At 33.2% G+C, this 16,791-nt stretch overlaps 1 protein-coding gene across 1 annotated transcript in view; it reads right to left on the bottom strand.

Annotated features, from left to right (window-relative positions):
• The window catches only part of LOC132749358 (uncharacterized), a 42,142-nt gene that overhangs the window by 12,211 nt on the left and 13,140 nt on the right, over nt 1–16,791 (bottom strand). The window contains exons 6-8 of the mRNA XM_060739089.1: nt 11,603–11,688; nt 11,321–11,400; nt 4,261–4,434 (exon numbers count right to left, since the gene is read on the bottom strand). Of these exons, the coding sequence (XP_060595072.1) occupies nt 4,261–4,434; nt 11,321–11,400; nt 11,603–11,688 (340 nt within the window). The remainder of the gene's footprint in view (nt 1–4,260; nt 4,435–11,320; nt 11,401–11,602; nt 11,689–16,791) is intronic.

The raw sequence follows: 16,791 nt of genomic DNA, 5'->3' as shown, positions 1-16,791 counted from the left end.
AGCGAAATGTCAAAGTGAATATATTTATTAGATCTAGATTTTCTCTAATGCCAGGATACAAAGCTAGTAACTACATCAAATTTTAATATTTGATAAACACCCATACACACTGAAATTGCCTATTATAAATTTAAATGGTCATTTTTCTAGTTTTCTGTGTTATTTTACTGTCATTTAGAAAATTCTGGCGTATTTGTGACAAACATGCAATTAAGATTGCCAATAACTTTTAATGATTGTTTAACAAGCTTTAATAGAACAATAGCAGAATGCTTTCTGTCAATAGTGACATATTATACTTACTGATTCTTTTCCATTATGCCGTATAAAAAATATTTCAAAGAACCAGTGAATGATATAATTTTCAAAATATTCCGGAAAAAACATGTGGCAATGATTTTTATAATAGACGATAATAAGATAATTTTGATATAAAAAATCTATTCTTATGATTATAAAGATAAAGACATTTTCCCAGTAACTTATTTCATAGATAAATAGATGTGTATATATAAGTGCCACTGGGCCGTTTCAAATTAATTAACAAAATATGTTTTAAATACAAGCGGCACTTGGCTTTGATATCATAAATCACCAGAATGCATTTTTAGAGTTATAATAAAACACCAGATTATGTTACTTTTTTTAGTTGTCAAAATATTTATGATCCGAATTTTGTTATGGATCACCCTAGGGACTTTATTGGTCATGCCCTACTGAATTGATACTCGATCCAGAGTCCTACCAACTGGCACAGTCAAAAATACGTAAAATTATAATTCAGTTAATAACAAATTCCTGTGAACGTGTTTCACAACTTGTTTTTTTTGTGATTTTTTTTTAATATTTGATAAGCAGAGTACGAATTAGAAAGTATCAAGTTGAAAATATTACTTTACCAGCTTAAATATATTGGTGTGATGTACGATTTTTGAGAGTGCATTTTTTGCCGACACAAATAGTATACAGTCATGTACATTCAAGAATTTTTACTTTTAAAGCCTTTACTTTTTTTGAAATTACATAGATTCATATTGTTTAAAATGTTTTTAATAAACCACTATCTTGCAATTAATTATTACGCAGCCGTTTTTCGAAACTACAGAATCCTTACATTTTTGAAACTATACATAAATTTTGGTATTGTATATTAGCAGAGACATAGATACATTATCTATATCTCTGGTATTAGAAAGTTGGTATGATTAAACTGGCTGGTAAAATTTTCATTTTTAAGAAATTTACGAAAATGGTAATAATGATCAGTTACCCATCAATATGGTCTACCATTAAAACAAATCGTTAACATTATTAAGTAAACATGTGCATTCATTTCACCATCCTTTTTATGTAATATTTTATTCAATTACACAAACATTTGCAATTTCAATCTTACAAGAGAAAGGATTAAGATCTTTATATCCCTCTATTATTGTACGTAACCGTATCCCCCAATGACGTCATCTTAAATACGGTCTTAAATAAAAGGATCTAGATATGAAGCATACAATTGTGCTATTTCAAAAGATTGAGGTATGGATCTCAGGACTTTCAGTAAAAAATAATTATCAATGCTAGATCTGCAAATGCAACAATAAACTTCTGAAGAAAACAAAATGAAACATGGAATTCAAAAATCTATCATGTTTAGCTTTGACCTCTAAGTGTGACCTTGACCTTGGAGGTAGGGGTGCAGATGTTGTGCGTGACATATCGTCTTATTATTGCTACTTTTTGTGCCAAGTATTTTCAAATCCCTTGAACTATGAAGAAGTTATAGATCGGACACAAAATATACCATATAACAGACTATGTTAATATTTGACCTCTTAGTGTGACCTTGGAGGTAGGGACCCATGCTTTGCGCCTGACACATCGTCTTATTATTGTTATTATTTGTGCACAGTATTTTTAAAATCCCTTGATCTATGAAAAGGTAATGGACTGGACACAAAATATACCCTATAACAGACTATGTAAATCTTTGACCTCAAAAAGTGACCTTCACCTTGGAGGTAGGGATGCATGTGTTGTACTTAACATATCTTCTCATCATTGTGACTTTTTGTGCCTAGTTATTTCCAAATCCCAAAGAAATTCTAAATCGGACACAAAATATACCCTAAAACAGACTATGTTAACTTTTTACCTTTTAAGTGTGACCTTGACCTTAGAGGAAGGGATGCAGGTGTTGCGCATGACGCATCCTCTTATTATAGTGACTATTTGTGGCAAGTATTTACAAAATCTTTTGATCTATGAGCAACTTATGGACCGGACACAAAATATACCCTGTGACAGACTACATAAATCTTTGACCTCTGTGTGTGATCATGACCTTAGACGTAGGGACACATGTGCTACGCATGACATATCATCTTATCATTGTGACTATTTGTGCCATGTATTTTCAAATTATCTTGATCTATGAAGAAGTTATGGACGGAAAACAAAATATACCATAAAGCAGACTCTGTTAACCATTGACCTCTAAGTGTGACATTGACCTTGGAGGTAGAGGTCTTATTATTGTAATTTCTTGTGCCTAAGTTTTCAAAATTCCAAAGAAGTTCTAGGTCGGACACAAAATATACCCTAACACAGACTTTGTTAACTTTTGAACTCTAAGTCCTTGAACTTGGAGGTAGGGATACAGGTGTTGCGCATGACACATCGTGTTATTATTGAGACTATTTGTGGCAAGTATTTACAAAATCCATTGATCTATGAAACAGTTATGGACAGGACACAAAATATACTCTGTGACAGATTATGTCAATCTTTGACCTTGGATCTAGGTGACAAGTTACAGCAACAAAAGAAAATTTCAATAATTTGACCATTACGGTCAAAGTCATTTGTGCGTGTATGTCGTACGTTGTAATCAATTTAATATATCCGGTTGCTTTTATTAATCAGTAAATCATTGCCCGACCAGTATTCTGTACTTTGTTCCGATACTTTCAACATCTAATCTACCTTCAAACAAATTTTTGATCTGTTTATACAAGTGATATTTCTTGGTCAATCGTAATCCACTTTTAAATTAATATTTTTCAAACATTATATGGTTTTTCCTTATGCGTACTTTAACACCCTGGATGTATTTAATATAAATTCAGGTTTATTATACTTTTGTTATTTCTATTCATATTTCTTATTATACGAATCCATTTTATGTATTGTTAGCAGTCAGTTACGCGCCATTACACCTTCATATATATTGTTTTGTTGTTTACATTTTTAATATTTATATTTGCAACGTTTGAACATTGTTTTTTTTTTGTTGTTTAACTTGATAGATATCTATCTATATCTATATATCTGTGTGTGTGTTCACTTTATTTGATAACAACAATTGACTTAAACCCTATTTTATGACTATAAATTATTTTATCATCTCTCGAAACCCACATTTACTACAATTCATCAACTAATACAGGAGTTGAAAGGCCGGTGACATGGATGTCAATGTCTGTCAGTAAAAAGCTCTTGTGTACAATCCATTCAAAAAAAAACAAAAACAGGGCAGTTTGAAGGACATAAATGTGTACTTTTTCTTGACAATTTATCAACCACGACCTTGATGTTCTGTCATGCATATCATAAGCACATAGTCTCATGATGGGTGATTATTTGTGCCAAATTAAAATAAATCTTCCATAAAGTCAAAAAGTTATCGAGAAAATATAAACTTGACCTTGGGTGTAGCAACCTGGATGTTGAGGTCTGCAGATTGTGTCATGGTTGGAATCATTTGTGCCAAGGAATTTTAAAACCTTTGAACCTTTGACTTGTCAATAGGTTTTAGAGCGGACGTGACAAATAGATGTTTTTACATTGAACCTTTGAGTGTGACTTCAGATTTGTGACTTGATTGTTGTGCTCTGCCAATAGTGTCATAATGGTGATAATTTCTGCCAAGTTATCTTAAAAACATTGCAGCGTTAAAAGGTTATGGACACACATGAAACTTAAACTTTTTATCATTTTACCTGTTCGTGTGACCATGACCTTGGGGTACCAATTCAATTATTGCGCTATGCACATCGTCTTATAATGGTGATCACTTTTTTTCAAGCTATTCAAAAATATTTCAGAGGCTAAAAAATTATCAAGAGCACAATAACTATAGACTTTTATACATTTGACCTTTAAAGGTGAGCCAATATCCTGGTCAATACCCTGATGTTAAGCTCACTGGTTTTACACTTTTATTGTTAAAGAACGAAATACTTCAAGGACAGGCTAACTTGTTACCTGACATCAGGCACTGCAGTGTGGATGTACTGGATAGCTAATGCAACTTGGAGGAGAATTTTCACTCTTTTCTGCGCATTCAGTTTCAGGATTGACTTTTTCCTGTCATGTTTGAGGACTTCATCAAGACCACCGTTTTCACAAAGTGGAGAGACGAACCAAACCTCTCTTTTTCTGAAATATCAAAGTGTCATTTAAAGGGTTTTTTTAAAGTATTTAAGTGTATATTTACTTTGTAATATTAATGACTTAAAGTTTTAAACTAGGATTGTGTCAATAGGAGAACATTTCCCCATAAACAGCTTGGTAGCTGGATAACTTGAAAGTAAACCAGTTTAAAAACAATAGGGCGTAGATGGCCATATATTGCTCAACTGACCCATCGAACTCATCCGAGCAATTACATAGATAAGCATTCTGACAAAGTTTCATGACAGGTGAGTCAAAAATGTGTACACCAGAGTGTAAACAAGGATTTTCCTAGTTTTTGACACCAGGTGACCCATATTCAAACTTGACCTAGAAATCATCAGACCAATTTCCAGGATATTTGGAACAAAACAGTAGCCACTAGACTGTAAACAAAAATTTCTATTTTAAGCTCCTTGGACCAAGTTTTTCATCCGAGATTACCCATGTTAAAAGCATACCAAGCAAACCTAGACAAGCATCCTGACCAAGTTTGATGACAATTGAGTCAAAAATGTGACCACAAGAGTGTTACCAAGGTTTTTCAATACTTGGGCGGTGTGAGCTAGTTTTTGACCCCAGGTAACCCATATTTGAACTTGACCTAGAAATCATCAATACAAACTTTCAGACAAATTTCCAGCATATTTGGATCAAAACAGTAGCAACTAGAGTGTTAACAAGATTTTCCTATTTTTAGCTCTTGTGGCCTAGTTTTTCACCCGAGATGACCTATTTTGAAACTCATCCGAGCAATTACCTAGACAAGCATCCTGACTAAGTTTGATGACAATTGAGTCAAAAAATGTGACCACCAGTGTTTACAAGGTTTTTCCATATTTGGGCAGTGTGACCTGACTTTTGACCCCAGGTGACCCATATTTTAACTTGACCTAGAAATCATAAAAAAACTTTCAGACCAATTTCCATTATATTTGGATCAAAACAGTAGCCCACTAGAATGTTAACATAATTTTCTATCTTTAGCTCCTGTGACCTAGTTTTTTATCAAAGATGACCCAGGTTCAAACTAATCCGAGCAATTACCAACATAAGCATCCTGACTAAGTTTGATGACAATTGAGTAAAAAAATGTGACCACTAGAGTGTTAACAAGGTTTTTCTGCTTTTAGCTTCTGTGACCTAGTTTTTCATCCGAGATGACCCATGTTCAAATCCATCTAATCAATTACCTGGACAAGCATCCTGATTATGTTCGATGACAATCTGGTGAAAAATGTGACCACTAGAGTGTTAACAAGATTTTTCTATTTTTAGCTCTTGTGACCTAGTTTTTCATCCGGAAGACTCATGTTCGACCTCATTCTAGCTATTACCTAGACAAGCATCCTGACAAAGTTTGATGATGATTGAAGCAAAAATGTGACCGCTAGAGTTTTAACAAACATGTGTGGACAGACAACGGACATTCAACGATCCTAAAAGCTCAACCTGAACTACCTCAGGTTAGCTAAAAATCAAGAATGTCTTTGGTAAACACAAATGCCCCCAGCCTGGAATCTTCTCCGACAAAGTTTTTTTCTAAAAAGCTATCACTCACCTGATCTCTATTAATGACAAGAATCAATTAATATTGTTAACTATAATTGAAAAACAGATATGATTTTATCCTTACACTAATAACATAACAATTATATATGTGCAAATGTAAACAAGCTTTGCCATATTAGGGCTGTGTGACCTAGGTTTGACCCCAGATAACCAATATTCAAACTTTAGCTACCAGTATAATTTGACTTATAGTATCAACTCCTTGTTTTTTATTCTTTATTTTTTTTTGCATACTTAGACTCTGAATTTAGATTTTAACCCCAGATGACCAATAATTAAAGTTGAGATAGAAATCAACATTACAGCCTTTCTGAAATATTTCTAGGATATTTTTGGGCTGAAAATATTGCTTCTTATATAGGGATGTTTAATCATGTTTTTCACCCTTGATGAACCATGTCTGAAACTGAATTACAAAGCAGAGATGACTTTCATTATATTTTAAAATAAAATATAACCTTCAGAATGTAAAGTACTTTTCCAAATGTTTGGGATAAACCAAGTTCTTGATCCCAGATAACCGATACCTAATATTGAGCAAGGAAACCTCCACACAACCTTTCTGTCAAATTTTAAGGAAATTTATAGGCTGGAAGTGTACCCTTTAGAGTATTAACTAGAACTATCACTTAAGGTGATTAAGACCCCCACCAGCACAGCAACCTTGACTTTTTGAAGAAATAATAAAAGTTTTCAATTCAGCATTAACTATATTTAACAAGAGCCCGGTTTAAACCGGATGATGCTCCCAGAATATGTTTTTGATACAGAAAAGTAGACCTCTTGTACTTTAAAGTGTTATGTCCCTGGACAAAGTTCAACGTGCAATAATTCCAGAATAAGGCAAGGCAGAGTAACTGTTCTTTACCCTGGTCCTCTTATAAACAAGATCTATCTACCTACAAAGTTTTTTGTTGCTACCTGTTATGGTTTCAGAGTTATGTCCCTGACAAAGTTTAAAATGTAACAAGAATGCATTTGTGAAAAAAATGCTATGCCACCACATTAATATTACAGAAGTAGATTTTTTGTTACTATAAAATTGAACTGTGCCATACTGCAGTAGTGTTTAGGGGTCAAGGTAATATTTCAGCGTTTCTTTTTCTCTACTTTGGGAACAGCGCCGGTACGAGACTGATTGGGAAAAATGCGTTATTTTGACTCAAATTGGAATTTTTATTAAGCATCTTTTCTGCTACCATCATGAATAAAGACAGCTAACAGCTTCCACTGTCCAGGTAGAACTATTGAGTTGTAATTTATATAAACCTGTTAGAGAAATCTAATGGCCTTGTGGGAATTTTGAACAGTCATTTTCTGATTTTTCACATTAGTAATTGGGAATTCCATGTCTTTTTTCCATTGGGAACAGTACCTTTTTCGGGAAGTTGTTATATAAAGAAAAAGAAACACTGTATTTCAGCATGTAAAATCATTAGACACATGTGCAGATGTGTTTTAAGTTAAGATCATAGGCCATAGTGCAATAATTGATTCAAAAATAAAAGAATTTTATTGACAAAAAATAGGTATTTAGAGTATAACATAGCTGTATTAAACTTTGAAATGCAGGTACAGTATCTTTTTCTTAAAAATCATCTTTTCAAATAAACATTACCAATTTCTAAAAACATAATCATGTCCTTATACTATGCTCAAATTGTTTCATTTGATATCTCTACAAAGCTTACAACTATCTTGCTAGAGTTCATGATCTAAATCATTTCATAAATATCTCTGAAAATCATGACCTTTAGACTTTCTCCCAGCTATTGAATTACATAAAAGATGCATAATATGTATTAAAAATTCCAATGTAAGTTGTTACCTTTCACACAAAAATATGAACCCAGGGTTATAATTTAAACAATCTTAGTAGAGGTTTACTACACAATGTTTGATGACAAATATCTAAGCTCTAGCCTTTGTAAATTCCGAGAAGAAATTTTTTTCATTATATACACATAAGGAAAACTATGACCTGCGGGGCGGGGCCAATTATAACACTTGGGGCAAAATTTGGTAGAAGACTTATAGATGATATCATATACCAAATATCAAAGCTCTAAGCCTTGTTCCTTCAAACGGGAAGATTTATTTTCAATTTTTTACTATATATGTACATAATGAAAATCAATGACCCCAAGGTCAGGGCAAATTTTGACCCAAGGGCTATAATTTGAACAATTTCGGTAGAGGTCCACTACACTATGCTTCAAGTAATGTTTTACCTCTAGCCTTTGTTAATTCAGAGAAGAAGTTTTTTTAAGATTTTACAATATACATATATGGAAAACCTATGACATCCCCCCAGGTTGGGGCCAATTTTGACAGTAGAGGCAGAATTTGAACAACTCTGGTTGAGTACCTTATAGTTGGTATCATATATCACAGCTGTAAGCCTTGTAACTTCACACAAGTAGATTTTTTAAAGTTTTTTCTATATGTGCATAGTGAAAATCAATGACTCCCTAGGGTGGGGCCAATCTTGACCCAAGGCCTATAATTTGAAAAATCTTGGTAAAGGTCTACTACTTAATGTTTCATGCCACATATCTAACCTGTAGCCTTTGTAAATTCAGAGAAGAAGATCTTTAAGATATAGCTATATACATATATATGGAAAATCTATGGCCCTTGGGGCGGGGCCAATTTTGACACTAAAAGCAAAATTTGAACAACTTTAGTAGAGGACCTATATATGATAACATATACTAAATATCAAAGCACTAAGCCTTGTACCTTCAGAAATGAAGATTTCTTCTATATGTATATAGTGAAAATCAATTACCCCCGGGATGGGGCAAATTTTGACCCAAGAGCATTAATTTGAACAATCTTTGTAGAAGTCTACCAGGCAGTGTCTTATGCAAAATATCTAAGCTCTAGGCCATGTGGGTCTTTACAAGAAGATTTTTTTTTAATTTACTCTCATCATTCCTTTTGGTTGCCATGGCAACCAAATTTCTAAAATAATGATCTTTTCATTAACCATGTAGTTTCAAGTCCATTATGCCAATGCGGCGCCGACATCGAAAATGCGGAACACTATTTTTTCCGATGTAAATTATATACTATGCAAAGACGTATACTTTTTTGAATACCAGGTCATTTCATCCTCTCAGTAGTAAGAAATTATTACACGGTATTGATGGACTTGCAGAAGCCGAAAACAGACTATTTCAAGAAGTGCACAATTTCATCAAAAATAGTAGAAGATTTACCTAACTTTGTTTACACATGTACTATATTTATTTCCATATTTAGTTTATTAAAATACTGCTGCAAATCAAGGTTTTGTGCGTTTATTCTAGTGGCAAATTGTTAATGGCATATTTTTTTCCATTTTATCTCAGTCATTTTGTAATTTTCTTTGTATATTTTGGTTAAGCGATTTCTTTTTTTAAGTTAAAATACCGAAACTAATATCGCTTATTATATAGATATCTCAGACTTTCTAAAATCCATAGTTACTACCTATGTTACCATTAAGCCAACAAGATAGACCTTTAGGGGATGACCCTAAATAATGTTGGTATAACTTTAGGTCCAACCCTTTTGTATGTACATTATATTTATGCATCAGATAATGATGTTAGATTGTGTAAATTTATCAAGTGCAAAATATAAAATAAAATATTATTAAACTAAACCAGATTTCTGCATGGAATCAAATTCTTTGAATGACTTTGAAGCCCTTCTCCTAGGCAGGTATTAATCCTGCCAAGTTTGGTTTAAATTGGACTAGTGGTTTTTCACAAGAAGATTTTTTAAGTTCGTAATATTATCTATATAACACACACACACACACACGCACGCACGCACGTACACACATACACAGGTGAATCGCTAAAAATGAACAAAGGGCAATAAGGCTGAGTTATGTTTCTTGTGCACTGCACATCTACTATTTGAGATTTATGTACCTACAAAGTTTCATGTTGAAATCTCTTATAATTATAGATATGTCTCCGACAAGATTTTTCTAAAAGGAGAGATAATTCAGTTACAGGGCTAACTATAGCTATGGTTCTTTTGTAATGCACTTCTACTCAACAAGATCTCTTAACCTACACAGTTTCATGTTGATATCCCTGATAATTTTAGATAAATATCACGGACAAAGTTCAAAGTGTAAAAATAATTAAAGGGCAATAAATTTAACAAAGCACTGCACTGCATTTACTCATTGAGATCTATCTACCTACAAAGTTTCATGTTGATATCTCTTATAATTTTAGAGTTATATTCTGGACAATTTCAAAGTGTAAAAATAATTAAAGGGCAATAACTCCAAAATTAGGCATGGCAGAGTAACAGTTCTTATTCACTGCACAGCTACCCTTTGAGATCTATCTACCTACACAGTTTCATGCTGATATCTCTTATAGTTTTAGAGTAATGTCCCTGTCAAGATTTTGCTAAAAGGGGTGATAATTAAAAAAACAGGGCTGAGCAGAGTTATGGTTCTTTTGCACTGCACATCCACCCAATGAGATCTATCTACCTACAAAGTTTCAGAGTTACGGTTCTTATACACTGCAAAGCTACCCATTTAGATATATCTACCTACAAAGTTTCATGTTGATATCTCTTATAGTTTAAGAGTTATGTCCCGGACAATTTTTTTCTTAAAAGGGAGATTATTCAAAAACGAGGCAAAATATAGTTATTCTTCGACACTCTCTCTGCCTCAATGTCCCCTACTACTTGTGAAGTTTAAACAAATCATCTCCAAGTGTTTTCAAGTTATGTTCTGGACAAGACAATGGCTGGACGGACGGACGGACGTACTTACGAAATGGTACTTATGTAACTTTTAGGCATTTTAGTCACACAAGGCTTAAAAAAGACACACTAGTAAAAACGGAATGAATAGGATCAAAGAGAATTTACTGTTACCTCTGAGTTTGTACGATAAAATGACAGACGGACGGACATGCAAATTAAATGGACTAAGGGGTCAATCCCTTTGTTATTTTCTTTTGTTTAATAGAGTGCCATGGTCCCTTATTCTATTGTTACGGATTTAAGTTTATTGTTCTCCTATGTTCTGTTTACAGCTACATGGCCCCCTACATCTCTTACATAGCACGGACAGACAGACAAGGCAGCAACTTTATGCTCTCCTTTCGGGGAGCATAAAAATGTAAAAATCTGGATACAAAACTGGACGAACAGTATATTAGATGTGAGGACAGATATTATAGAGATACTCCTATCGCAATACTGGCAGGCGATGAAAGAGCAGAGCCTTGTCAAACATTAAACAAATACTAAACATTAATTTTCAGCTTACTCATTTGTCTCATTTGACTTCTCAACAACAGCTAGGAGTGGGAGTATAAATGGGTTCATCAGTCTACACGCAATTTTCTCCTAAAATAAAAGAATTTCTTTAATCAGTTTCAATCTTCTTAAGTAAACCTGTTTTGTCAACAATATATTTCAATATATATTTTTAAACAAGTTTCGTCATTTTAGCCACATTAAAGATATCGGTTCAAAATGTTGTTTACGTTAAATACATAAACTGTACGTATAAATTATTAGTTATGCTAAAGAAAAATAATGAAATTACCCTTCTGACTTGGCTTTCAATTTTCGAATCACCCTTTGTATTTATCTTCTTCACGGCCACAGGGATGCCAAATATGTCCGGATTGTCTGTACAAATACAGAAAGAACGTATCAACAAGAGCCACCACCAGGCAGGTGGCAATGCTTGACTATTTTTACTTGTACTAAAAGCAAACATATAAACAGTTTAAACAAAGTTATTATGTGTTTTTTTTAATTTCAATATGTCTGTCTAGTAACGCTTCTTGTTTTGTCTTAGTATGAATAATATTTCATAAATTAATGACAATGGTCTGAAAACATTATTAAGTAGAATTCAACAATTTGACAGTTAACGCCATTGAAAGGTCAATGTCATATCTAAATCATTCAACATGTTTGTAATGGCACAAGTGTTTTTATGTCATTTATGTATAAATATGATCATTAAATAAGCAACAAAATTATGAAAACTTAACAGAAATTCAATAATGTTTGTATGGTTCACCTAAAATATTATTTTGTTAAAGTTTGCAAATCAACCAATTAAAGAAATAACCAGGTTAAAGCATCTAATAGCAAAGATCAGCAAAAATGAAGTGTCACATTGAAGGTTCCATGATAACCGCCTTATGAACACATCTGCGGATGTTCTTAAATTCAAAATTTTACTTTTTCATGTTTAAATGTTGAATTCTGCTTAAGCCGGTGCTAGGGGGCGTGGACGGTAACTTGCACTTTCCATTACCGTCCAAGAACAGACTCAATCAAACCGAGCCTGCAACATTTTCAATTTTGCCGTGTTGGGCTTTCTTTAGGGATTCTGTATTTATCTATTAAAGTCATGGTCATTTTTGAACGAAGGGCAAGCTTAGTCTGGTGTGCTTGAAGGTCATGTCCCAAATGTTGTTGTCGCCAAACATGAAGAAAATACACTAAGAATTTAAAAAGCTATGACCAAGGTTAAAGCTTGTGGACGGCAACAGCAACAGGAACATCTGGTTCACAATGATTAAAACGATACCCTTTTTTAAATAGTGCTAAATATCAATACAGCAACTAATCTGAACTTTTGCCTGAATGATATGTTTTAAGGCTTTAAACAAACAAACTTTCCAAAAAAAGTTGAAAAAACACACAAGCCGTTTGAAGCACAGCTTAATGCTTTCCGAATCGGAAATGAATGTGTACTTCGTTGTATTTTAGTTCTATCTATTCGGCATCTTTTTTGTTGGATGGTTGGGTGGTTCCAGAATTCCACTCTTGAATACTGTTGAATCACCCGAAGGATATGATGCCTACTTTTTAAGTTTGTCTTTTGACGTAATATCTGTGATATGCAGGCTTCATAACCTCAGATCCCCTTTCAAAATTCCATTTTATTTAGTTCCGCCCATTGTTTTCTCGTTTAGGGCACACGCATTTTTTTACTTGGGGACCATATGCCGCTTTTCATAGAATGACACTAAAGTATCACATTGAAGGTTCCATGATAACCGCCATATGAACACATCTGTGGATGTTTCTCACTTTTACCAGTTCATGTAAAATGTTGAATTCTGCTTAAGCCGGTGCTAGGGGGTATGGACGGTAGTTTGCACTTGACAGTACCGTTCATGAACAGGCTCAATCAAACCGAGCCTGCAACATTTTCAATTTTGCCGCGTTGGGCTTTCTTTGGGGATTCTAATTTCACTCTATTTTTTTGCACAATAACTTTAAACCGATGAAACTTTTTTATAAATTGGCACAAGTGATCACCATTATGAGATGTTGAGCAGAGCACAATAATTTGGTTGCTACCCAAAAAGTCAAGGTCGAACATAAAGGTCAAGTGTTAAAAGGTCTACATTTCGTGTCTGCTCCATAAATTTTAAACTGCTGAAAATGTTTTTAAATGAACTTGGCACAAGCGACTACCATGATGAGTTGAGATGTTCAGAGTGCAACAAGAGCCATGTCAACATGGCCATCCCCCGCCGAATGTGTTTGCTCATTGGAAGAATGTATATGTAATGCAGAATAATTCAATTTTAAGAGGTCTTTTTGTAATGAAAACTAATGACTGAAGTGATAACAGATTTGAAACCAATGTGAATTCTGATGGCTGAAAATAACAAAGGGCAATAACTGAAAAATAATGCAGGGTAGGTTATCATTCTTGGGTGCTGCACCCCTCCTCAATAAAATCTATCCACCTATGAATTTTCAAGTTGATACCTCAAAAACATTTTGAGATAAGCTCTGGACAAAATAGTATAAAAATAACAAAGGGCAATAACTCAAAAATTATATAGGGAAGAGTTATCATTCTTGCGCACAATATTCCTCCCCAATAAGATCTATCCACCTATGGCATTTCATGTTGACATCTCAAACACTTTTGAGTTATGCTCAAAATTAAGTATGAAAAAAAAACAAAGGGCAATAACTTAAAAATTATGAAAGGTAGAGTTATCATTCTTTTGCACTGCACATCTCCTGAGTGTGATCTATGCACCTATGAAGTTTCATGTTGATATCTCAAAGGCTTTTTGAGTTATGCTCTGGATGGACAAAAATTAAATTTGAAAAAATAACATAGGGCAATAACTCAAACATTACGCGAGGCAGAGTTATCATTCTTGTGCACTGCACTCCTCCTCAATGAGATCCATCCACCTATGAAGTTTCAAATTGATACCTCAAATACTTTTTGAGGTAAGCTCCGGACAAAATTGTATGAAAAAGAACAAAGGGCAATAACTCAAAAAATGTATAGGGAACAGTTACCATTTTTGTGCACAGCATTCCTCCTCAATATGATCTATCCACCTATGACATTTCATGTTTACATCTCAAACACTTTTGAGTTATGCTCCACTCAGGTGAAAAATAAAGTATGAAAAATAACAAAGGGCAATAACTCAAAAATTATGAAAGGTAGAGTTATCATTCTTATGCACTGCACACCTCCTGAGTGGGATCTATGCACCTATGAAGTTTCATGATGATATCTCAAAGGCTTTTTGAGTTATGCTCTGGACAAAAATTAATCTTAAAAATAACAATGGGCAACAACTCAAAAATTATGCAGGGTAGAGGTATCATTCTTGTGCACTGCACTCCTCCTCAATGTGATCCATCTACCTATGAAGTTTCAAGTTGATACCTCAAATACTTTTTGAGATATGCTGCGGACAAAAATGTTGGACGGAAGGACGGACGGACGAACTGAAGGACGGACGGACGGATACTTTTTCTATACCTTTTCGGCGGGGGATAATAATTGGTTTGCTACCCCCCTAGGTCAAGGTCATATTTAATGGTCAAGTGTTAAAAAAGTCTACATTATGTGTCCGCTCCATAACATTTAAACCTCTGCAACGTTCTTAAGATTACTTGACTTGGCAGAAATTATCACATTATGACATCATGTGCAGAGCAGAACAATAAAGTTACTACCCTCAAGGTCAGGGTCAAACACAAAATCCAATGTTTAGACATCTATTTTTCAAGTCTGCTTTTTCACTTATTGACAATTCAAAGGTCTTAAAATTACTTGGCACAAATGATCCCAACCATGAATAATCTGCAGAGCACAACAGCCAGATTGCTATCTCAAAGTGACATCCATGTTGCTACTCCCGAGGTCAAGGTTATATGTTTTCTATAACCTTTTGATTTTATGGAAGATTTTAAATAACTTGGCAAAAATAATCCCCATCATGAGGCTACATGTTTCCTCATGATGGTGATTATGGTAGCAAGTCTTGTTTTGTCCACATGTAAATAAAATCATTAAATAAAAAACAATATTATGCCAATTTAACAAAAATTCAATAAATTTACCTTGACGGGCAAGGTTATTTAAAGTTAAAGGTCAAGGTCAGTTAAACCTTTCAGAAGGTCTTGTCCGAAAGGTTGTTTTGTCAAAGTATGAAAATGATCCATTTTTTAACTATATATCAAGCAGGGTCGTTCAAATAGAATGGCCTGAAGTCGGATCAATTTTACGAAAAAAGATGCCTCGGTTGAATCACGTGAATAGGTTATTTACCAACGGCGATCTCGCAAAGTACATGACCATTAAAAATCAAATTATAAGATAATGTTTTGTTTAATCTATCAATCAAAAAAGTACTGAGATGTAATCCTGGTTACATGACATTGTTAGTTTTAACTTTAGAAAGTAACCAATTTTATAGATTTGCAATGAAATGATAATTTTTTTTTATTTCTGGTGTCAAGGTAAAATTTTCTGCTCATATTTGAAAATAGGTCCGAGTTTTATAAGCTTTTTTAAATTTATGCATTGATGGAAAAATAAAGATTGATTTGATAGAGAGAATATTTTATTAAATCGTTTCATGTAAAAAGTTTAAAATATTTTACGACATTAATTACAAATATTTGATGTTTTATTTGGTGAATTTTCAAAATAGCACCGTTAATAAGCAAATTTCTGAACAAGCAATCTTTGTTTTTTCAACAGATATGGCTTTAAAAACATTATATTTTGAAATATTATTTTTTTTTTACAAATTTAAAGATCCTGTAACACATTTTTTTCATGGTTTTATTTCATAAATATGACGCTCAAAGTAAGATTTGTCAGTCTTGTAAGTTCAAATAAGCATTATCTTTAAAGATATTAACCAATTTAACATTTTGCGTAAATAAAGGGAGGTAATTAGAAATTTATTTTCTATAAATTCCAAGTCAAATTTTCCAATAAGAAATGAATGCATGTAAATTATTGATTAAATATAATGTGCACAAATATTTGCAGTACACATTTTACATATTCTTGTATGTTTGAAAATTGTTTTATTTGCATAATTATATACATATATAACATTTTGCAAGTGTATGATGCATACAGTAACAATATCAATCACAAAACATACAGGATCTTTAAAGATTTTTTAACATCATCATTACATTAGAATTATCTTTTTTGTATCTAATTTTTGCCATTTTCTTAAACATTTACCTAATTTGCGTATAGGAAACTATGCCAGGTTCTGCCGACACATGTTTAATTGTATCGAGAAGGGTTTACATAGCTCGTTTCCGAATTATTCTATTTGAAAGACCCTGTATCAAGATACAATCATGCTAACAAATATCAGAGAAAATTCATTAATTTAACCTTCAAGGTCAATGACATAAAAGAGCTAATTTCAATTTAAGTTTAATATACATCAAGGTCTTATCCTAATTTATCCT

This window comes from Ruditapes philippinarum, unplaced genomic scaffold, assembly GCF_026571515.1.
Source record: "Ruditapes philippinarum isolate M1 unplaced genomic scaffold, ASM2657151v2 ctg526_1_1_1_1, whole genome shotgun sequence".
Classification (NCBI taxonomy): domain Eukaryota; kingdom Metazoa; phylum Mollusca; class Bivalvia; order Venerida; family Veneridae; genus Ruditapes; species Ruditapes philippinarum.
Note: the sequence above shows the minus strand (reverse complement) of the source record. Positions and strands in the feature narration are given on the sequence as shown.